Raw genomic sequence first — 24,978 nt, 5'->3', positions numbered from 1 at the left:
GATTGTTGGCAAAATATTAAACAAGAACATCTTCAAAAACTAATAAAATGTATGCATGACAGAGTATTTGAATTAATTAAATCAAATGGTGGACCTACAAAATATTGAAACATCACAAATTGTTTTTTGTGCACATGTGTTTATACTTTTGAAACAATCAAAAATTGAAAATGTATGATAATTTTTTTTGTAATTGTCAGATTGCTCTAAAAATTTCAGAAAATGTTTAAATTGATGTTGTAAACAATATATTAATATAATAAATACATTACAATTGTTAATGCAATGTATTGGTTATTACAATATAAGAAGTAATTCTGAAATTTTAAACACTTCTATTTCTTTTAAACACCTCTTAATTCTTCCTGCATATGAGCTTGGCACAACTTCAATGAAATTGGAATTGTGTTTCTAGGATGAGAAAAATGGAACTTATGAAAGACATTTATAGTTAAGATGTGATAAATGCCTTTTGTTCATATAGAAAAAATAAAAATACAACAAATGTTGTTTTATGTAAGTTTTGTAATAACAATTTTCATGTAAAAAGTTTTGTATAATTTATATATCTGAAATGTAATAAATTATACATGGTTGCATCACTTTTAGATTAAGTTTAGAGCCATTCCTTGATGCAACAAATGACGAATGACTCAATTCTTGAAGTATTTAATTACTTACATGTATAGAAGATGGAAAAGATCGAACTCACTAAATACGCAGTCACAATTATTTACATACTTGGCATGGATCTGATCCTGGAGCTTTTGAGTAATGCTATTAAATTTTGGTAATTAAAGGTCAAATGAGTGGGGAGATAGATACTGTATCTCAAATGGGATCAGACATAATTAAAATTTTACTCGTTATTTGCATTTAAAATTTTTTTAAACCTTATCTGTAATTTCAAAATTAAACCTTTTGCCATTTTATAATAATTAATTATATAAAAAGTTTTCTTTAATATAATGTTGTAACAGATAGTGCCGAACAGAATTTTAACTTTCAGCTAATGTATTTTAAACTTAAATATTTTTTAATAGAAATTTCTCATAATTCAAAAAAAATTACTTTTTTATGCTTCTGTTGTTAAAATTTTTATATTATAATATAATTGAAAATTATCAGATTTCCTTCTCTGTCCCCTTAACCTCTCGTTCGATTGCTGGGAAAAGTGAGCAAGACTTCTTGCCAGCTTTCTTGTTTATACAAACAGTCAGAACATAAATGTGCAAATGTTTAAATGTTTGACTCAGTTAACTCATTTATGTTCTGAGGAAGACCTATTAAATTAAGGTAAAAAGGTTATTAAGTTATCAAAAATTTGTTGCTGGACTTACAAAGTATATTTTCATTTATTGTTTGGTATCTTATTCAGTTCTTTAAACATTTAATGCATCACTGACATGGGGTTACAAATTTACCAATTATATAGTGATTTATTTGTCTTTGTAGGAATATATATGCCCTCGATGTGAATCTGGATTTATCGAAGAGCTTGTTCAAGAACCACCAACTAACTCTAGGTAAATAATTGTTTATTAGCTGCAATTCCAAAATTTTATTACATGAAAATGATTTCAGACTGAATTTGTTTGAAATAAATATAAGCAGAATTTAACATTATTTATTATATGTAGGTAGTAATGTATCAATAAAAGTGAAAAAGTTATACAGTATAATGTTTTTATATTTCTACTGTTTATAACTTTTCATTATTATAATCTCTTAAAAACTGAAATTACTCACGTGATCTTCATTGATAGGTTATTTGACAGATAAATGATATTGGTACTCATTTGAGTAGTCCTTAAAAGTAAATTGGAGAAGTATTGTTAGTGCTTTGTGTCAAATTGATTGTCTATGCAACTTTGTGTCTTTGTGGAACAGAGTGTTACTTTTAATAAATATTTAAAATATTGCATGTTAACTATTTTATGATTAATTACACTAATTAGTTCTCATTTTGCAGATATTTATTAACATAAATTTTGATTTAATGCAGACTGTTAGTATGAATGTATTATTTTAAATTAATATAACAAAATTTTATAAGCAATGCTTCAAATTGAAGTATTTACATTAGAAAAGCATTATTCAATAGATATTACATGTATACAAATCCAGTGAAAGTATTAAATACAAGTGAAGCTCTGTACATGTCTTTCCACAACAATGTAATTTACAATGAGCAGTTATTTATTGTGACATCATCACAATTCTGGGCTGCAATGTTTAATCATATTTTAATTTAAAAAATTGTGATTTTTGGTCCAGACCAAAAGTTTGTATATAGTTAATTGGGGCTTCTGGCCCTTAAGCTTTCCATTATCTGGTATCAATTTTTATTCTCAAATTGACTCCAATTAATTTAATCAATGAGTTAATGTCATGTAAAATTTTTATCATTTATGTATTTTATTTCAAACTAAATAATTAACTTTCTTTCAACTTGTGTAAATTTTGAATTTACATAATAATTTCAAGAATGTATCTGTGTCCACTTACAGGATACAGTTGTTGTTTATTATCTTATTACCAATAGGATTTATAGCTCAGTGAATCAAATATAGTGCATATTTTGTCCTATATCAAATGTTTTTTCTCATCACTAATGCATTTTTTATGATTTGTTGAATTTAAATTGAAGTTTTAAAATACAGATATTTTAAAAATTCATAATTTTAAAAATATTTTAAATTATAAATTGTTCAAATAATGAAATTCATTAAAAAGAAAGATTTTGATAAATAAAGACAAAAGTGTGTAAAGATATTTGTGTGAGATATCATATACTATTTCAAGGTTTTTGTGTTTGAGACAATTATATATAATTTTTAAAAATACAATGACTAAAATGCTAGGAAAATTTGCTAGTTAATAGCCATCTGAGAAAGGATCAAGACATATCTGAGCATAAAATAAGCTTCTTTGAAGAATATATAAAAGAATAATAATGATATAGCTAGATGTAACAATATAAGTTAAGTGTAAAGCCCTGGGATTTCCAGCCACGCAGGCGACCACAACTGCAACAATCGCGAATCGCGCGCGTCTTCTCGTGGTCACACGTTGTTCGTTGACGTTGCAACTCGAAAACACGTGACCCTATAATAAACCAATAAAATTACAGTAGCTTGTTTTTGACTACTTCCGTGAGTTTACTGACATTTTATGTCCTACTTCATAGCATTTACGGAATTTTAGCCACTTTTCGTATTAAAATGGTAAGCAGTTCTTTTTCTGGAATGAATAAAATAAAAAAAGGCAATTATTTTGATATAGCTGGTGAGAATACACAAAAAGATAAAATCTTTGATAAAACGAAGAATTAAAATCCCATGGGTATTCGTGAACCCGAATAAGCTCGAACAATCTCGATTCTGTAAAAGTATAAATCCTCTAACTATCCGCCATGAGGACGAACTATTTTCAATGTTGTCACCGTATGACGTGGCAAAAAGGCGTTTGCTGATTGGATGCACGTTTGCAATCGGTGCGAGTAGAACAAACTTTTTGTTTCTAGTTGCGGTTGCAATCACGCCGGTTTTCAAGGGGAGGATTACTAGTTAATAGGAACAGCCGTCGCGATTGCAGTCGCCCGCACGGCTAGAAATCGCATAGTGTGACCAGGGCTTAAAAAGTTTGCATCAAGTATGCAAGACTGCTCTTGTGTCTGACATTTTAATTGTAATAGAAAATTGAATAATATGAACTGATAAATGTAGCTTTTATACAAGAGCTTATTCATAATTCGTTCATTAACACATTTTTTTCATTAGCTATAAAGTGTGGGTTGTTAATTTGCCACTTAAGTAATCATTTTTCTTGTAATTATTTCTTTGATTTAAATTTTCAGTGTGCTTTTATAGTATTTATTATTCATCATCTTCAGTTTATAAGATTGATTATATAAGTTATGTTGTTAAAAAAGGTTTGTCTCATTCCTGGAGATATGTGTGCCATATGTACTGGAAACTCTATCTAGATAGGTACTGTACCATACATAAATCTCCTCTGCTTATGTTATAAATATGAGGGTAAATCCAATTAGTAAGGTTTCTTATTTTTTAGAAATACAAAGAAGTGTTTATTTTCAATAATTTTTACATCATTTTAAAGCTTGAACATTTATCTATTTTTCTACATAATCGCTATTTTGGTTGATGCTTTTTTGTGTGAGCTGTGGCAGTTTTTGTATGCCAATGTCATACCAGCTTGCCACTATGTCTTGTTAAATCGATTGAAATTCATTGCCAATTGATGGAAGTGTATGGCGAGTCGTGCATGGATGTCAAAAACATCCGCAAGTAGTGTAGGAAGTTTTTAGCTGGTTGTACTGAAATTCGTGATAAAGAAGCGGGAGACTGCCAATTTCTGACGAGCCAGTCGGAAAGGTTGAGCAAACCAGGTATGATAATCAGCAGATCATTCTGGATGATCTCTGCATTTTGGTTCCTTGGATTTTCAAACACTATATAGGATTTTAACAGAAAAGTGCAATATCGAAAGGTCTGAGCAAGGTGGGTCCCACGACATGGCAGCAAGTTGGTATGACATGGGCATACAAAAACTGCTACAGCACCTACAAAAATGCATCGACTGAAATGACGATTATGTAGAAAAATGGATAAATGTTCAAGCTTTAAAATGATGTAAAAATTATTGAAAATAAATGTTTCTTTGTATTTCTAAAAAAAATAGAAGAAATTACTCTTGGGATTACCCTCGTATATAGAAATTTTTACATACCTTTTTATAATCAAAATCATCTAATCAACATTTATTCTATATGAACTATTATATTGCAAAATTGTTGATTAAAATAGTTTTAATTATAAGAAATTTATTTTCAATTCACATTGCATTGTAAAAAATTCAATGTAGTAAGAATTTAATTTTTTAAATTACACAAAATTTTGTTTTTAATTAGCGAAGAATCGGAGGAGGACGACTTAAATGATTTACAGCCTCCGGCGAGTGCAAGAGATGTGCGTAAAACGTCTATAAATGCTTAGTAAACAAACACAGAGTTTTAAAATATTTGCATAATGTTTTTATAAAATATTAATGTGTTGCAGGTATTCCATGTAATTGACTTTTTGCAAAGAGTGGCTCTAGAACAAAGACAGGGAAATGGAAACCAAGATGAAGATATGGAAACTCCAGGTACTTCATCAGGTGGACCATCGTTTTCTTCTGTCTCACCCATGCTACCATTTTCACAGCGTAGGCGTTGTATATTTAGAAGACCACGAAGAAGAACACGACAGGAAAGAATAGAGATGTTTCGTAGGCCATCGGAAGGGTATTTAAAATATTATAATTATTGCATCAGTTACAGTCATTGTATTTATTCATTTCCTGTTACGCTATAATTTTGACTTAGTTAATTAGCCAGAAAATTTATTTAGTAAATATTTTTGCTTGCTAATTATGGACAGAAATTATTTGTTTATAAAAATTTAAAGTAATTATTTAGAGTGTTACCAATTACCTATTAACTGTATACTGGAAACTCAAATTAATGTTATAGAAGCTTTGATGATGATATCCCATCTAAATCAAAAGTATAGTTTTGTTTCTATACCAATCAAAATTATGAAAGTTAAAATTAAGTAAATGGGATCAATATAGAAATTTTCTGAGCCATTGAACATTTTTTTCTAATGGATAGAGTACTTTTCTATAAACTAAAAAAAGTATTTTCTCAGAGGAAACGAATGTAACTAGAGAAACGTAATAAACGCATTAGTCATTATAGGTATAATTAGACACTGTTGGTTAAGTAGTCAGTTTTCTGTGGTCCCAGCTGACTTACATAGTCATTAATGTTAAAAAATCTCTGGTTTACTTGACACCATTTAACTCTCTATCACAGGATAAATTGACAAACTTTTTCTGTCCCAAACTTCTTTAGACATCTGATAAGTTGACTCCCCTCCTGAAAAAAGTGAGTTCACACCACACAGCTTAACATCACAGCAGAATCTGATTTACAATTTCTAATTTATGCATTATTTTACAGCATTTGTTTCACGTTTCTGTTAGAAATGAGTCTCCGAAACCTAACAACGCTTACACTGAAGGAAAAATACAAACTTATGTCTGAATTTGAATGTAATAAAACTTCTCAAGCTGAATTTTCAAAACAAGAAAACCTTCCAAGAACGACATTGGTGGGAATCCTGAAGAAAGAAGAGGAAATTAAGAAACTTTTTTTTTTTGGGTCTTCATTGCAGCTGTCTCAAATGCCAGAGAAAGTCACCATACAAAGACGTCAAAGATGCTCTGGTACGTCGGCTAAAGCAAAATTGTGCATCGAATCTTCCTGTTTCAGGGCCGATACTGAAACAAAAGACGATGGAAATTGCTGGGGTACTTGGAGTAGAAACCAACTTTAGTGTCGGTGATGGATGGTTAGAGGGATTTAACCTTTTTCTGGCCAATAATACTGCCCCCTTGTTTACGTTTATTCTGTAAAATGGCCAAGGGCAGTATAGGTCAGTCAAGGTCAGTCAGGCAATATTCATTTAAAAATTCACCAAAAATCAAATTATTATTATATTGGTATGAAAAAAATCACGTACATTTATTAATATCTTTCATTTTAAATACGATATTTTTCAATAATTTTTATTAGAGAAATTTATGAAAAAAATAATAATTTATCATAACTGACATTCAAACTTGAGAATTTGTTACTTTTTGGGAAAATTAACATTGTCCGGTTACTTCATTCTTATTGGCACTGAGCCAGAACGATGTAACATATTGTTTTGTACAATTCGATATAACACTTATGCGTGTACATTTATTCTTTGTGAAATTATCGCGCATTATATCATACATTTGCTTGAAATCAAAACTTTATTCTGCTAGCAACTAATATAATGCACTAATATACTTTATTCACTTCATATCGAACGAGATTATTTACTCTTGTAATAAACATATGATTATCAGTAGCAATAGATGTAACATTTTCTCATATATTCGATTAAAATATAAATTAAAAATTAAAAAAATATATAAAATATCAGAACTAAAGGGTTACAACTTGAATATTTATAACACATTGACATATTATAGCTGAATAAACTTATTATAGCATGAATAAACTTATTATAGTAATATTATTGCATGAATATGCTAAAAATGAAATAAAAATTATCAGGAAATGAAAACTTTAGAAAAAAGATCGATAATTAAAATTTTTTAAGTCAACAAAACACCACCTGGACAAAAATATGTGAAACAGACAATAAACAACATGTTGCCGTCAAGTGTCATCTGTTGTCGATAAATTTTATAAAAGTCGATTTTTACAGGGTAATGATGAATCGGTACCCTGGCCGATTCGCTTAAGAATTAGGCTTACGACAGATCGGTATTTTGGCTGTGTAAGGGTTAAAGATCGCCACGGCGTGAATTTTAAAAAGCTGTGCAGAGAAAAAGAATCTGTTGATATGACCTCAGTTGGAACTTAGAAAGAGAGTTTTACAAGAGATTGAGAAATTGTATAAACTGGCAAACATTTTCAATCTTGATGAAACTGGACTTTTCTACAAATTGCTTCCAGAGAAAACTGAGTTACTATGGTACAGATCAAAGCTGTGATTTATAATCCTTCTCGGTGCAAACTCTGATGGCTCTGAAAAGCTGAAGCCCTTGGTTATAGAAAAATTTTGACAGCCCCAATATTTCAAGTAAGTGAAGAGTTTGCCCATCGTATACATGGCAAATTCAAAAAGTTGGATGATTTCCAAAATTTGGAGGAAAATTCTTCACAAATACAACTCCTGGTTTGTTAAGCAAAACAGGAGCGTAACATTTGTCATTGACAACTGTCCTATTCATGGAAAAGTCTAAGGACTACAAGCGATTAATGTATTTATCCTACTGCCAAATGCCACTGCTGTAGTGCAACCGTTGGATCAGGATATTATTCATTCGTTCAAATGTCATTATCGGAAGAAGCTTATTTTGGATTTGATTCATGCGGTAGAAAGCGGAAAATCGATTGACTTTCCCTGTTAGATGCGATTCATTATGTGAAGGTTGCATGGGAAAATGTAACAAGCTTAACTATTGCAAACTGCTTTAAACATGCAGGATTTCATTCTACGGTGGCAGTTCAAGATGAAGGTAAGGGTGAAGAACAGAGTGTTCAATTGAATGAATTGCTGCAACATTGTTGCAATCTACGAGAAACTGCCTCTGTTGATGAAACAAACTACGGCACAGTGGACAATTGTGTGAAGGTGTGTTACTCAGTGAGTGTTGTCGACATTGTTGCAGAAATTCAGGGCGAGAATAATGAATCTGGAGATGAAGTGAATGAAACACTAGAAGAGCTAACCCCGCTAGAAGCATTAAGAATCCTTAGACGTTACTTGCCAATAATTGGCAGTTGCAAAGATGATGTTTTCAAGGCATTCATGATCGTCGAAAAGAAAGTCGAGACAGTTAAGTGCTCAAAACAGACAACATTAAACAAATTTTTCAGTTTATCATCTACAGAATAGATGAAATCAATTGCTGAAACTTTAAAATTTAGTTTTGCTACATCAACAATATGATTAACAGAATGGAAGTTAAAATTTTGTGCAGCAAGCAGTTGATTAAACTTTATATCAGCTACAATGTTTTGTTTTTCTTCTTTTCTAAGTTTAAATAACTGTGATTGGCTGTACTTTATTCAAAGTTTTTATATTTTTAGCATTCCACTGGATGGTGGAATGTTTTATTAAATCATTTGTCTTGGATCCTAAAATTATATTACATGCTTTACATTTTGCCCTTGCTTTTTTCATTGATACAGGCTGCAACCAATTATGAAAATGTATTTATTCATTCAATTCTCTGAGAAAAATTGTATTATATATCTTTTCTTATGTTTTTCAGCAGGTTCTCTTTTACACAGTAATTTCTTTTTCAGAATAGATTCCTGTACCCTTTCCTTATAATCAGGAGATTGATACTATTATACAGTAGTTCATTTCATGTATCTACAATTTTCATTTCAATTCATCATTAAGATTGGTAATGTTTAATTTAAAAAATATTTAACAAAACAATATAAACCATATTCTAGCAAAACACAGATGAAATTGTGCTTGTTATTGCTCTGAATCTCTACACTTTTGTCTGGAATTTACCTAGAAATACACACAATTTAATCAAGTACATATGATTGATATCTGCATTACAACAATGATACAAAAAATACAATTACAATTACAATAAGAAGCTATTGAAATACATAAAGAAAACACATACATATTGTAATGATTCCCTTAAAGCTATTTTTATTTAAAACTTTTAGAAGAATGTTAAAAAAAATTTTTAATTTTACAATTTAGATTTTTTTCTTACCTGATAGATAACCTTGTTATGGATGCACAGGTACTGCAATGATTGTTGCTCTGAGGCACTACTGAGATTATGAGAAGATTCCCAAAAATGTTTCATGCATTAACTGAGTGATTTTGAAAATTTTTAGAAATTGACCACATTGAGATAAGTCTCCCAATATTTTTAGAAGGAATATCAACAATGATGACTACATTTTAAGCTATTTTTCAATACTGCTGCTATGTTGCATAAATGGAAAAATTTTGCTACATCTGTCATCACTGGTGGAAGCATTCTATCTAGGCAAAGTCTTTGTAGACATTTTGTATTTGGATTGGAGGTGGTGTCAAATTTCATTTTTTTTTTTTAACTTTTTCAGAAAATTTCTCTTTTTACTTACTGTATTTTATGGACTATATGATGCTACGTACTATAAGACACACCTTAATTTTTAAGCAATTTTTAAAAAAAAAGTACCTATAAGACGCACCTGAATTTTGGAGGCAATTTTTCGAAGAAAAAAGCACGTCTTATAGTCCGTAAAATACGGTATATACTTTCCTATGAACTGTTCCATTGTATTTTATAGAAAAATTTGCAGAAGTCCACAAATTGTTTTTAAATGACCATAAAAGTTTATTTTAACATAAATTTTTATGAAGAGAGAATTGAAAGCTAAACTAAAAGTTATGACACTGTGATAGATCAATTGTTTAATGTATGTGGGCCACTCTGAAAGTTTCCAGATAGATAAAAATCACTGAACACAGAAACAGTCTGCAATATTTTACTACTGAACATTTTCTGAGCATAAGTTCATCAGTATATCTGCATCCTTGAAATTTCTTGTGCATGGTAAGTGCCTGACCTTGGAAACACCACCACACGTGGATATTTAGAATGGAGCTGATGTGAGGCATTTGAGCAATAATGATTTAAGACTATATCTGGTTTGTTGGAGTCCCAGTGCCTCCACCGTTTGCAACCAGCATTTTTTGAATCTTGTCCATCAAGAACATAAATATTCTGGGGGTTTGGAGAAGTTAGACATGGCAGAAACAGTCTTAAGCAATGAAGAGAGAAGCAGTCAACCTGCAGCTACAGTGACTCTGGAAAATGTGGTTTGTGTTGAGAAACTGCTTAGAGAAGACCCCCCTTATAACCCATAAGGATATCTAACACACTTTGGGTATTGGTATCTTGCACAATCATCTTTATGTCAGGAAGATAGTGGTTGGTATTTTGGTAGTTGCCTCATTCTCTGACTGAACAGCAAAAAGAAGACACATGTGGAATGGTGCCACAAAATGCTGGAAAAATTTTAACAGGGAAGCTTAAAACGTATGTGGGCATTATCACTGGTGACAAGAAATTGGTGATACTTTATTCACTGCCGAGGACATTGACACCCAGGTCCCTTACTCTCAAATGAGAGATCCTGGCTCTCTTATTCTGCAACTTGACAGTATCCTAGATAACCAGGTCAATAGAGCGTCGTTTATCCGAAAGCCGGTCAACCGAAACATCGGTTAACTGAAAGCTTTCCAGTCGGACTGTGTCATGCTGAATCGAACGTTTTTGATACCAGATTAACTTCTAAAGTATAATAAGTATATATTTTGTTTTTATATTTTTCAATATATTTATTTTGTTTGTACAAAATAAAGAAATAATTTTTAATGATACAATAGCCTCGATAATTATAATAAAAATTTTTGTTAAGCTTAAAATCGATGAAAATTCAACACAAAGCGACACACAACACAGAAAAATTTCAACATCGGATAAGTTAATATATTTTTTCGTACATAATCAGTTATCCAAACAACCCCAGTCCCCAATTGATTCGGATAAACGACGCTCTACTGTATTACAATTTACACTGATGGGTCTTGTATCAACGGGCAAATTGGCTGCAGTTTTGTCACTTACGAGAATGGTATTGAGACAACATACAGGCTCTTCCAGTTTAAACCCCTCTGTGCTCCTGTTTTCCAGGCAGAGCTTCATGCAATTCTCCATGCCATTGAGTGGAATGACCACCATTTTTATAGCAAAGACATTACCATTGTTTCTGATAGTGCCTCTGTACTCTCACTCATCCCCAAGAGGACTCTCCACCTTATGGTTACCAACATACAATTCATCCTCTTTCACTCTATCAACAGGTACTTATTCCAATGGATTTGTTTGCATACAGACATTGCCGGCAATGAACGTGCCGTGCCGACTGTCTTGCTAAAAGTGCTGCTAGCAACACCATTCTATTGTTTGCCTACCATAAGATCTCAATTAAGACCTTGAAGAAGCTTCTCTGGGAAGAGCTTGTACAGGATTGGCAGAACAATTGGGATGATAGGAATTATTCCATTAATCATCAGTTCTTCCCCAACATCAGGCAACACATTAATAATAGTTGAGTTAAGATTGATCATTTTAAAACTCAATTTTTCACAAACCATGGTAGGTTTAACTCGTACCTCCATAGGTTTTCACTTGGAAGCAGCAACACTTGCATTTACTGCAAAAAAGAAGATGGTAGTAGGCATTACCTTTTCGAATGCCCCAACATCAAAAAAGAGAGAATGAAACTGGAATTAACTACACACAGGAATGGCGGCAAATGGCCTTGCAACTGTTATGATCTCATTGAGAATGAAGAAACTTTTAACCTCTTTCAGCAGCTTGTGATAAAGTACCATGAGGCCACACCCATCAACTAGACCTTTTCCTTGCTTGCCTCAAAGTTGTACTGTACATAACTGTAATTGTTGCTTACTGACTTTGCTTGTTTTTTGCCCAGGATTGTTGTTGTTAATTGTATTCCCTCTCTACATTTAGAATTCTATGCGAAGTGTCAGCACTCTTCTTGTACTGTTTTCTTGCCAACACTTTGCCAGGCATCATCTATATTTTGTGTATACATGTCATATCTTATTGCTTTACTAATTATAACATATTAACATTCAGCATTCTGTGCAAGGTGTTCACCTTTTCTGTTGAATTGTTTCTTCTTGCTGGCTCCTAGCCGGACTTCATGTCTGTTTTGAACATGTGCGATATATTCAATTGCATTATCTAATCCTGTTGTAATTATATCAAATGTATCCAATATTATCTGTACTGTATTGCTGGCCTGATTGTGCTTTGTGGCATCAGGTTATGTACTTTGTACATTTTAATATAACATCTGAATCTGAATCAGAAAAATCTGGTGATAAGACCTGGATCTACCAGTATGACCTTGAAAGCAAGAGACAGTCCACAGTTTGTATAGTCTCCGACAAAGCACTACCTGTCAAAGTGAAACATCTAAAAAGTGTCAGTTGGAAAATTGTAGAGACATTCTTTGGAAGACAGGATCATGTAGTTTGTCATCATATGTCTTTCTCAAGTCTTTCAAGAAATTCATAAAGTACAACCTAAAATAGGCCTTCATGGACTCTTGCTGCACCTCAACCTTACAATAGTGCATACTGCAATGAGAATGGTGGTCTACTTGATCAACTCCCAAGTGCAGTTGGTCACCCATTCATCCTATAGTTTCAGCATTTTGCAACTTCTTTCTGTTTCTGAAAGTCGAAGAGATTCGTAGGGATGTCATTTTGGGAGTCCAGAAGAGGGAGCTGTTATACAGAGAGACCTTGGCAGATATCTCAGAAGAAGACTGTTGTCAGTGCTTCCAGAGCTGGTTCTCCATCATGCAATGCTGCATCAAGTGTCAGGAAGAGTACTTTGAGAAGATATGAGGATGAACAGAAGGTAACAACAAACAGGATCTGGAAACTTTAGTGTGGCCTTTGTATATAGTTCCTGACTACCATATGTACCAACATTTGACAAAATTATAGTTTTCAAACTCATTCACTGTTTTGTTAAGATAACCAAGTGTTGGCATGTTCATTAGCTGGTTTAAATATATTAATAAAAATAATTAATCTCAAAATGTTTCTATTTTTAGTTAGTTTTGTATACAATGCATTACAGTTCTACAGGTTCAAAAGAATTCTGCATAGGTATTGTGAAGTAGCTACACAAATTACTCACTGCTGATTTTTAAATCTGTTAACATGAATTTACATTTGTTGACTGGATCAAACACATTAGTTAAAACAATTGGATTACTTTGAATATATTTGAATAAGAGTACTTACACTGACAATTGCTATTTTTTCACTGAACTTAAAGTAATCAATTTCTTTGCAGTATCTCTATGAATTATTTATATATTTTTTTCTGTAGATCTTTGTGATTATGATACCCGTGTTTATATTTTCATAGATACAGTAAATCATTACCAACTTGGACGAATTTTCTCAAAACAGTAATTTAAAACTTTTGACAATAGAAAAATTATCATTAACCTTTATTGTGTGACCTATTAAAAAAATAACATTTTACAATAATGTTTTAAACTGCAATATCTCATTTCAAAATTGTGCTAGATTCATTCTGTTTTCTTTTTAATCACAAACATATTACAGTTTGATTGTTTAATTTTTTTTACAGTAATACGCGATAGGTGGGACCGAGTGATGACCACATAAGTTGGGGTATAATTTCTCATATAAATACATACAAATTATTTTAAATTGGAACCGGAGACTAAAGAAAACAATAATTTAGAAAAAAATGTTTAATAAAATCTTAGATAATACATATGTATAACAAATTATAGTATTAAAATCATAAACCGAAGTTATTTTGATGTAATCTGACAAATTTGTCTGACGGCTCAAAGATTTTTATTTTCTCCCACAAAATTTCCTCGTAGCATGCTAATAATTTTTTTATTTCTTGTTTTGTAGAAGAAATGCGTGCTTTGTTGGAGTCTATATTTTCTAAAATTTGTAACACCTTTTCAATTGAACTCGGGCCTTCTGTCAAGTTTTCACAGATTCGAGAATTTTTTCTTTACCTTTTATAATTGTTCCGACCGTCGATTTCGGTAGATCAAACTTCTTTGCCAATTCACAAATTTTCATTTTTGTATCGAAGTCTTTGATAATGTTAACTTTACATTCCGAAGATAAAGTTTTTCTTTTCTTGTTTGATGCAGAAGAATCAGTTCTATTTTGTTTGGATGACATAGTAGAGTCTCTCAAGTGGCCATAGATATAACAAACACAGAAATAAATAACATGAAATAAATTTTAGCTGTGCGTCGATTCTGCACGACATGTTCGAACGTGTAAGCCAAACAATAGTGTGGGAGGAGTGAGTAATCGAGAGTTGCGTGGCACTCGAACAAAAGACAAATCGACGAGATTTGAAAATCGCGTAACTCTGAGTTTGCGTAAATTGGGGTAGCATAAGTCGAGGTATTACTGTATAATACAAATTTAAAATAATAATTAAATTTTACAAAAAAAAAACATAAAATTTATTTAAACAGATTTGATGAATTGTTTACATCAGTTACTTACATATATGTTTTCTTTTAAACAAAACAAACTACAGCTGAGAGAAGTTATAGCCATTATTTACATCTCTAATTACATTCTAGGGAGGGGAATGGATGAGTCATGTGAAAGTCAGTTAAAACAAGTTTTCTTCCAGATAATGTATAATAAACATTATTTTTATATTATTTCGATGATTTTGACAATAATGAACTATACTATGCAATTTTGTATACTATTATTTACCTCTTTTCTCGTATTACATAATGTTGGGGGAGTTGGCTTTCCCGGAAAGTTTATACCTTGCTGATTCTAGAATAATAATTATTTGCCTAAATACTGTCTAAGAATGCTAAATTAGATAGAGCTAAAATAATGATTAAAAAAGCAAATTTATTGTGATTATTTACATCTCACTCCCACCATCATAGTCAGAGAAGGTAGGCTTTCTGCAGCAATTTATAGCTTTCACAAGTCAGTGATTTGTTAATGTTTATAAAAACAGAAAGTAGCCAATTAAAGTTTAGAAAGAGTTTCCCTTTGATTGTTTTGAGCCAATTGTACAGTTCGTGCATCTAATTGCTGTAGAATGGTAGGGGATGTCTTTACTGAAATATTTATGGCCCAGGATGGTAACAAAACACTTGTTGGCTTAAAGTTAAGCCACACACAGAAGAGTGAATCAGAGCTTAAATAACCGTAAACACAGATTTATCTAAAAATTCAATTAATTTGTATTTAATTTATTTAAGATCAAAGGCCACATGATCATTATTGCCTTGTGGCACATCTTGCATGTCATAGGTTAATGAGTGTTTTGATATCTTGAAGTCTTTGCAATATTATTTATTACATTACTGTAATTGGTAAGTTACTGAAGACTGTACATTGTTCTATACCGTATTAGCATGCAATTTCTTGAGCTCATTTCCCATAATAAACTTTGCAATATAATTTACTAGCTAAAACTTTTGTATACAGCCAGTTGTAATAAATTACTGTATTGTACACTCTTGTTTTTCATCAATGGTGAAAACAAACTTTATCCCTATTCATCCAGGTTAGCTGGGGTTTGCTGAAATCCTATATTTTATTTATTATTGAAACTTTTGTTTTTACAATAGCAATATAAGCTAGCACTTCAAAGAGGTCTATATGCTGTTTGAAGAGAATTGCTCAATTTTTTCTCAAATAACTATAAGAATTTAACTATTGAATTCCATTGACATTGAATGATACATTGGTTGATCAACTGCAGTTGCTATGGAAATATGATGTAGAATCAGTGTAGTTGGGGCTATTGGTTTAATGTGAATTTGTCTTTGGTGTACTAATTTTTCTGCTTTAATAATTCGTTTCTGCCATCAAATGTTTTTTTTTTTCTTTTCAACAGACTGTGTCTTCAATTTAATTTTTAATATTTTTATAGGGTAAAAAATATTAAAAATTAAATTGAAGACACAGTCTGTTGAAAAGGAATCACTATTTATTCACTTTCAATGTTTCAGAACACACAATTTTTATGGCCAAGTAGCTTACAAAGAAAGGTCAGTTGTCAAAAGTTTGTATTCCAGAACATTGTAAATGAATAAATAGTGATTCCTTTTCAACAAACTGCCTTCAATTTAATTTTTAAACTTAATTGCCATCCAACTAAATTCTACAAATTAATATAAAAATATATAATAGATTACATTACTAAAAAAGTTAAACAACTTTTTAGGATATTTTTATTTAATTACTAGGGGACTATCCCTCCTGACCACTGTAGGGGGCCTAACACCCCATTGGCATCACTTGCTTCCTCCTCAGGCTTTGCCCACTTGTTTCCAATATGCATAACAAAAAATTCTTGATGATTCTAGACCTGTGAGGGGCCAAGTACCTTGGCTTATTTCCCACTTACATTGCTCAACTCAATCTTTGCTTGTTTCACTCTCCCTTTCCCCCTTGTTGCTTTTCTTGCATACCCCACAGCTTTTGCACAGATTTGATTATAAATATTGGTTTTTGTTACTTCTGATCTATTGAATGGAGGTAAAAAAACAAAATATTTATCACACATGGTTGGGCAAAAAAAAAGATTTTGATGGCTTAGAAAATTCTGCAAAGATTAAGGATTTTTTGATCAAATTACAATAAAATAAACAGGAAAAAAAGCATTTTTGGTATTATTTAAATATTTTATATCCTTAGAAATAAAACCAAATAGAAAAATTAAACATATAATCATAGTTTTGATTATAGAATAAAATTAGAACAAATTTTGACAATTTTAGAATAAAAACTGGCATCTACGAAATGCTATACAACATAACTTTTTTCAGTTTTGGATCCCATCTGTGGTCCACTCTGCAGCAGAATAGAGGTGGGATCCAAAGCTGACAATAGCTGCAGAATGTTTTATCTGAATAAAGTAGTGATTCCTCAAATCTTTTAAGCATCTATGTTTTTGGATGTATGTTTTACTATGTAACGTTAATACATGATTGCTAAGTTGCACACGTTACATTGTGATTAAGTTCAGAATTTCTGCTTCATTTTGCTGTTATTATGATAAAATGTTATTGTTTTGAAGTTCAGACACAGTTTCTTTATTGCATATATAATGAAATTCACACTCAATATTATATTTTGTTACATTTCTGTATTACTACTTATATTTTATTTATATACTATCACATTTAATGTTCAAAAATTTTACATAAATGTCTTTTTTTTTTTAGGTTTTTCAATCTACAGCAGCTAATAACTACGCTTCTTGAAAGAAGAGGTAAGAAAGTTTTCCCTTTGATAATCCAATCATTTGATAAAACTTATGGTTTTAATAAAATTTGAATGTATTATGTTTGCAAATGTATGTTTCCACTCCTTACACGGATATGAGTAAAACATCTCATTGGAATTGGACAATGTATTAGCTTAAAAACATACATCACAGTTGTGTTGCTGGATTTATCTTAGGCTGTGGTGTATGCTTTTATGTTAATACAATGTCTGGTTTTAGTGAGAGAAGAATTTTTTGCAATGCTTGACTCAGTCAGCTAAAAGTTATAGTAAGTTCATCTTAGTCCTAATGCAGGGTTTAAAGGCTGGCTTTTTTTCATAGCTCCTCTCTTTTTTAGCTTTTTCTGAGGCAAACTCGCTTTTCTCACTTTTTTACACTTTCCATGTGGAATTTTTTTTCCGTAAATGCACACAGGAGCAAAATAGCAACCATCATGCCCCCATATGCCTTATGTGATTGTGCGCAACATGATAAGGCACTGTTGTCTACACATGTACAGGTATACCTCAGTAATTTGTTCCAGGAGAGGTGACTTAAGTCGAATTTACTTGTCACTAGGCTTAACCACAAATAACCATTCCCAGTTCTGTAATTTATTTATAAATGCATTTTTAATAATATATGGTTAATAAAAATCTATTTTAAGCTTAGAAACAAATAAATTTTAATTTTTAACATAGTACAGAAAAAAAATAATTTAAATTTACGAAAACATGTATGTACATACTTGTAAATGTACATGTTTATAATTTGGCAATGTTTACAGTACATTGTGGACTCTTTATTTGTGAATGTGGTTTGCTCTGATACATTATAAAATAAAATGATTTTGTAAGGTTAAATAACAAATACAGTTATTAAAGTTATTTTGCAATAGTAGAAAATAAATGAATTTATGTTAAATTCACTAATATTTACATTCAATTTATTTATTTACATTGTGGACCTAGATGGCTGTGGATCGTCAGCATCAACAGCTGATTCTGGTTGTAGTTGTTGTTGTTTGATACGCTTTTTAATAAGATACTGGTCGAGAGTTCCTTGAACTGTGTTCTTTTCTTCAAGGATTACATGATAAGGAGCAAAAGCTTCATGACAAGTGTGCATAGCTTTTGAAAAGTGTTGACCATTTTGGTCCATATCCTTGAATATTTCAAGTCCTTTTTCAATAAAAGCAAATGTTTCCTGCATTTTCTTTAGGGAAAAGTGATGTGGCTTAGGTTCGACGTATTTTTTCATGTTGAGCTCTATCAAATCCTTGTTCATTAGGAGCAGATTGGTTTTTTCAAATAAATCTATGAAATCATCTTCCTCCAAATCCATTTCCAGCTCTTTGCTCATGGTTACCAACATTTTGTTGATTTCAACATTATCAAATCCCTTGAAACCATTCACAAATTGCAGGTATAGTTGTTTTCCACACACCATTCATAGCTGTGTTCTGAACAACATTCCATGCCCCTGCTATGTTCTGTACAGTCTTGTATATATCATACTCCTTTCAAAAGTCATGATGTGTGCATGACTCATGAAGATCAGCTGCAGCTTGCCACAACATATGCTTCATATAGTAGGGCTTGAAGATTGTAATGACTCCCTGATCCATTGGTTTATAAGAGACGTGGTGTTCGGAAGGAGGTACGTGACGGTAATGTTGGGGTGAAAATCTACAATGTTTTGCGAGTGGCCAGGAGCCTTATCAATTAGTAATAATATCTTAAAAGGAATCCCCTTCTTCTTGCAATAGTTTTCTGCTGCCGGGATAAAATGATTAAAGAACCGATCTTCAAAAATAACAACAGTCACCCATGCTTTTGATCAGCTATCCATATAATAGGAAGAGATGCCTTGATTATGTTCTTCAGGATACAAGGGTTGTGTGCATGATACACCAGCAATGGTTTTAATTTAAAACCTCCAGCACAATTATCTCCTAACATAATGGTCACACACTCTTTTGAGATCTTGTAGCCTGGAATTGATTTTGCTTCTTTGGAAATGAAAGAACTGTCTGGCAATTTTTCCAATATAATCCAGTTTCATCAATGTTATAAATCTGTTAAGGAAGAAACCGATTTTCTTCAATGATCTTAGCCAATGCTTTAGGAAAATTGACTGCTGCTTGTTTGTCAGCTGATGCACTTTCACCTTGCTTCTTAATAGAGTGATAACTCTTTCGTCCTTTAAATCTCATAAACCAGCCTTGACTCACTTTAAACTCTACATCTTTCTCATCTGGGTATTTTTTGTTTAGGTTCTCAAACAAAAACAATGCTTTTGCTTGAATGATTTCTTGACTAATAGCAGCACACTGATGATTCAACCTATCAATCCAAAGAGAAAGTTGTTGTTCCATCTCCTCAAAGATTTTTTTCTCTTTTCTTACTGATAATGGTATTCTTCATCTCTGGGGTATCAGATTTGATATGTTCCAAAATCTTATCCTTATTATGAACAATCGTTGATACAGTTGTCCGACTCATTCCAAAAGATTGAGCAATCAATGTAACTTTTTCATTTTTTTCATGGCATTTTATCATAGCCAGTTTTATCATAATCCAGCATTATGGCATGATGATGCATTAAGAATTTTCTTAGGAGCCATTGGAGCAAAATATAGCCCAAATGAATGAGAATGAGAGAGTAGACGATAAGCGGACGTATACCATGCGTATGCGTAAACTAAACTGGATTTCAATTTTGTGGGCTGACAACAACACCAAATGGTAGATATTGGAACTATCGTGGAAAACGCCAGTATTGAGCTCTTAAAGACAGCTAAATAAGATGACAACACAGAGTGACATATATTTTCATATTTCATTTTCTAGAGTTATGTTTGATTATATTAACATTTACTATAAATGTACATATTTTAATATGATTTTATATACTTTTATTCTTATTTATTGTACAGTAACATGATTTTATGTGCTTTTAACACTCTTCTAGTGATATTACGACTTCAATATTTGTGGCAGACAGACATAAAGTTGAATAAAATTACTTAAACTTGATTTTTATTTTTCTATGTATTTTTTTTTTTTTTTTTTTTAAAAACGACATATAATCAAGAATGACTTAACTTGAAACGACATAACCCAAGGTATACCTTTACATGTATATAGGCTAACATAACAAGGAGCTCCCCAAGACTTGCTACTCTGCACATCCTGTAGGAATTCACGTGTGGGTTCTCCTTGCACGTATCCTTGTGAAATACTGATCTCTGCATTGCTTTGATACAATCACACTGCATTAAGGCATAAGTACACCTATAATTCGGCATTAAGAATGATTTTTGTATGGCATTTGTATTTATGTAAATGCAGTGTACAAAATAAAGAAATAGATTTTATTTAATACTAACAGTAGAAACTTGTCTTTTAGCAACGGAAAAGCATATAGAATCCAATACTTTCTTAAGTAAGTTGCTAAGTAAACTTTTCCTTCCCAATGGTCTTTCTACTATTTTTCTTTAGCTTAAACGATGACATCACTCGTTCTTGACTACCATAGAAAAACCGAAAATAGTAATTGTTGAGCGATAATAAATTTGATTTCTACTGTTATTAAATAAAACATTGTAGGACACTCATTTAAAAGCTTGTATTTTTGTAGCACTCTGTAAAATTAAAGATTGAGTAAAACTCATACCAGAAAGTACAAGATTTTAAACTAGTATGCTAAATATTAATAACTTCTGTAGAGACAACCTTTAGACAAAGGCAAAAGTTTGATTTTAAGTTTTGCTTATATATTTGGCATGCACTATGGTTTTCTGCTTTCTGTCGTGTCCTTAATTTTCCATTTTGACAGAAACTATAACCTAAAGTAAACCATGAGCAAGGCAAAGTGCACACTTAGGGAGGGCTGGCTTCTTAAACTAACTCAAATGGTTTTGTGGTGTCATCTTGGGGACATAGGTTGTCTGACTCAGAGCTTTTCTGCACAATGTGCTTTCAACATCAGAGTATCTAGTAAATGTTTCCATTCAATCTTCGAACATTCGAGCTGCGAGAAACATCATCTATCATCATCTATTTAATTTGGCACAAAAGGTGCCACCTGGTTCCACATAGCACTACCAGGTAGCAGATACAAGATAGATTGGCAGAGGGTACATAGGTGAATCACATAAATAGAAGTGCAGAAAACTGCATAAATAAGAAATGATTGTAAAAAGAGAGGATACATGCAAACAAAACATGCAAAAATTTACACATTCTATACTGATGATGAGTGCAAAATACATATAATGGTAGAACACACAAGGCATATTTACATCCTACTGATAGTAAAGTTGAAATCTAAAATATTGTTGAAACACAAAATACAAATATAAATACCACTCCGCGTACAATATACAGTAATAACATATATAGTAAAACAAAATGAATTGCAGGAGAGATAAAATACAAATAAAGTATAAAAATGTAACAAACATGTATTTATGTAAAATTATTTACAAAATTGTTGTAGTTGAGGATGTACTAATATTTTTGTTTTTTGTTCAGCATGAAGCATTTGGTTCAACTCGTCATGCGCGTGCTCATAAATTGCACACCTGCGGTCAATCTTGCATCAAATTAAAAAATTAATTTGTAAATATTTAGCATCGAAAAACTGCTATTTTCACTTTAATCTAGGTTTTCAATATGCTTCTAGTCAAACTCAGTCAAAAAAAAAATTTAATTTAATTATAATTTATTGAAAATTTTAATTTTTTAATATTAGAAGGTAATTAGCATAAATTACATAGTGTCATGTTTCATCTTCGCTCCCATTCAAGGTTATTTTCCTAGACACATGCAGATGTTTGCTTTTACTTCTACTGGAGTTTAGACTTTTATTTCAACCTTGACCATTTGGTTTCGCAAAGTCGGGAGATGGGTGTCGCGTGATTGCATTCCCGACTTTTACGACAAGTTTCTTTACCTTGAAAGTTTTGTTTTATTTTCTCGATTTTAATTATTATTCATTAACTTTTTGTGATGGATTCTTGTATGGTGGCATTTTAATAGGAAAATATGAGGTTACTGGTAAACACAAAATATGTTTTAAGTGGTTTTCAAGGATGCTGAGTTTAAATATATGGTCCACTTTTTGCAAAATTTGATTGATTGGCAGATTACCATTTGATATTCAGCTGTGAATGGCACAGTTTCTTAGAGTTAACATTAGGAAAAAAATACATGTTAAAAAATTTAAGATATCACATTTTCAATTGGTGTCCCCTTGACCAATGAAATTGTGCCATTTCATAACATCTGAGTATCATGATAAACATGATGATAGTAAGCTGAAATAACCAGACTCGTTATATGCTTTTCATTTTAATGTTTGTTATATTATAGAATTTGATTCATATGTTACATGCCAAACCCGATTTCAGACCAAACTAGTTTGTCCTACACGTGTCAGGATATACTATTTTAACCTAGGACAATCTAGTTTGGCCTAAATACTTTAGACTTAACTAGCTGGACCTAGGCCAAACTGATTTAGAATTATTATTCAAGAATATTAATGGTTAAAATAAAATTAAAAGGCAATCAATTAGATGAACAATATTTATTCAAACATAGTCTACTTAATAAAAAACGGGGTTAATGTTACCCTAGGTATTGAAGATGGAGGCTCGTCTTCGTTTCCAGCAATCAGAAGACGGAACGGAGGGGGGGGCACAGGGAACAGGGAACACACATATTTGTTTTATTTGGGTCTCTAATTAATAAAAAACAATGAAACACCATTTTAAAGTGCATTTTTATTCAACGAATATATTTATAAATAAAACGTAGCCAAGTCAAATCTATGTAGCTCAAAAAGTAACAATAAGTTATATTATGTATTATGTAAAATAGATTTACATTTATTTTAAAAATATTAAAATCACGATATAGGTATGGTTCCACAGGCCGTACGTGAGATGCTATACGGTAAGAAAAGATCTTTGTGAGAGAGAAAGGCGAAAATATTAAAATTGTAAAATTGAAACAAATTCATTCATTGGAAAAGTATTTTTTATGTCTGCTGAAAAGTTTGTTTTTTTGGCATTTACAACATTATAGCATTGCATGCTTCATATATTGCATTTCACCAACAAAAACTCTACCCAATCCTTATTCCATCTTAACTAATTCTATCTGATTGTCTACAATAAACCTTTTTTAAACCTTTAGCAGTGATTTTTAAGTATGGCATCATATGATCTGATTCAGCACGGTCAATTATCCTAAAATACTTTAAATTCTTTTACACTAAATCATTTATACACAAAAAATCAATTATACTTTACCTAAGTTGAAATAAAAGTGTTTTTCTTGTACATCTTTCTTGAGTTTTCCATTTACAATTATCAGACATTCAGTTGACATAATTCTACTAACTTCAATCCAATTTTATTAATACATTTATCTTCAGAACATTGATAAATATTATAATCCAACAGGGGATTAACACCATCTCTTCAAAGTTCCTACTTTTCTAACTTAATATATATGTTACAGTAAAAACGCGTTTTAACTAGTTGAAACTAGTTTTTACTGGATGTCATTGTTATAACCCGTTTTGTCTAGTTAAAACTAATTTTAGCTACATAAATATGTTTGGGGAAAATAAATAAAGTGATGATTGGGATTAAAACATTTGTATTATTTAATACAATATTTATTGAAAATATTGGTCACACATCTGTGTTATTAACATTAATTAACCCTTTGTCCTTGAAGGCACCGATCGATCGGTACCCTGGCTTTTTAAGCAAAACTTCGAGGGTATCGATTCATCATTACTTTGGTAAATATCGATTTTTGTAAAATTTATTAACAACAGATATAATCTCATTCGATACGAAGTGAATAAAGTATAATAATTCATTATATTAGTTGATAGCAGTATAAAATTTTGATTTCAAACAAATGTTTGATATAATGTGCGATAATTTCACAACTAATAAACATACAGGCGTAAGTGTTATATCGAATTGTACAAAACAATATTCCACGTCTTTCTGGCTCGGTGCCAGCAAACAACTATGTAACTAGACAATGTTAATTTTCACAAAATGTTACAAATTATCAAGTTTATGTGTCAGTTCTGATATATATAATTTTCTTTCTTATAAATTTTTCTAATAAAATGCATTGAAAAATATCGTATGTAAAACTAAAGATATTAATAAATGTAAGTGATTTTTTTCATATAGATATAATGATAATTTGATTTTTGGTGAACTTTTAAAATAATATCGCCCGACTGACCTATATTGCCCTAGGAAGGATCGCAAAATGAACGTAAACACGATGTCGGGGGAAAAGGGTTAAAGCGATACGAAATTCGTCATACACTATAGGAACGTGTTAGCCGAATGACCTTGGTCGAAACAGTTTTTACTAAGCCATTTTGTTAAAACCCATTTTGTCTAGT

At 31.4% G+C, this 24,978-nt stretch overlaps 1 protein-coding gene across 1 annotated transcript in view; it reads left to right on the top strand.

Annotated features, from left to right (window-relative positions):
- LOC136978500 (E3 ubiquitin-protein ligase RNF126-like) overlaps positions 1 to 24,978 on the top strand; it is a 65,495-nt gene that overhangs the window by 281 nt on the left and 40,236 nt on the right. The window contains exons 2-5 of the mRNA XM_067274217.1: positions 1,456 to 1,526; positions 4,934 to 4,991; positions 5,082 to 5,308; positions 17,486 to 17,532. Coding sequence (XP_067130318.1) covers positions 1,456 to 1,526; positions 4,934 to 4,991; positions 5,082 to 5,308; positions 17,486 to 17,532 — 403 coding nt within the window. The remainder of the gene's footprint in view (positions 1 to 1,455; positions 1,527 to 4,933; positions 4,992 to 5,081; positions 5,309 to 17,485; positions 17,533 to 24,978) is intronic.

Source organism: Centruroides vittatus, unplaced genomic scaffold (assembly GCF_030686945.1).
Source record: "Centruroides vittatus isolate TY-2023 unplaced genomic scaffold, ASM3068694v2 contig_544, whole genome shotgun sequence".
Classification (NCBI taxonomy): Eukaryota; Metazoa; Arthropoda; class Arachnida; order Scorpiones; family Buthidae; genus Centruroides; species Centruroides vittatus.
The sequence above is the reverse complement of the archived record's forward strand: the minus strand, read 5'-3'. Positions and strand labels throughout refer to the sequence as shown.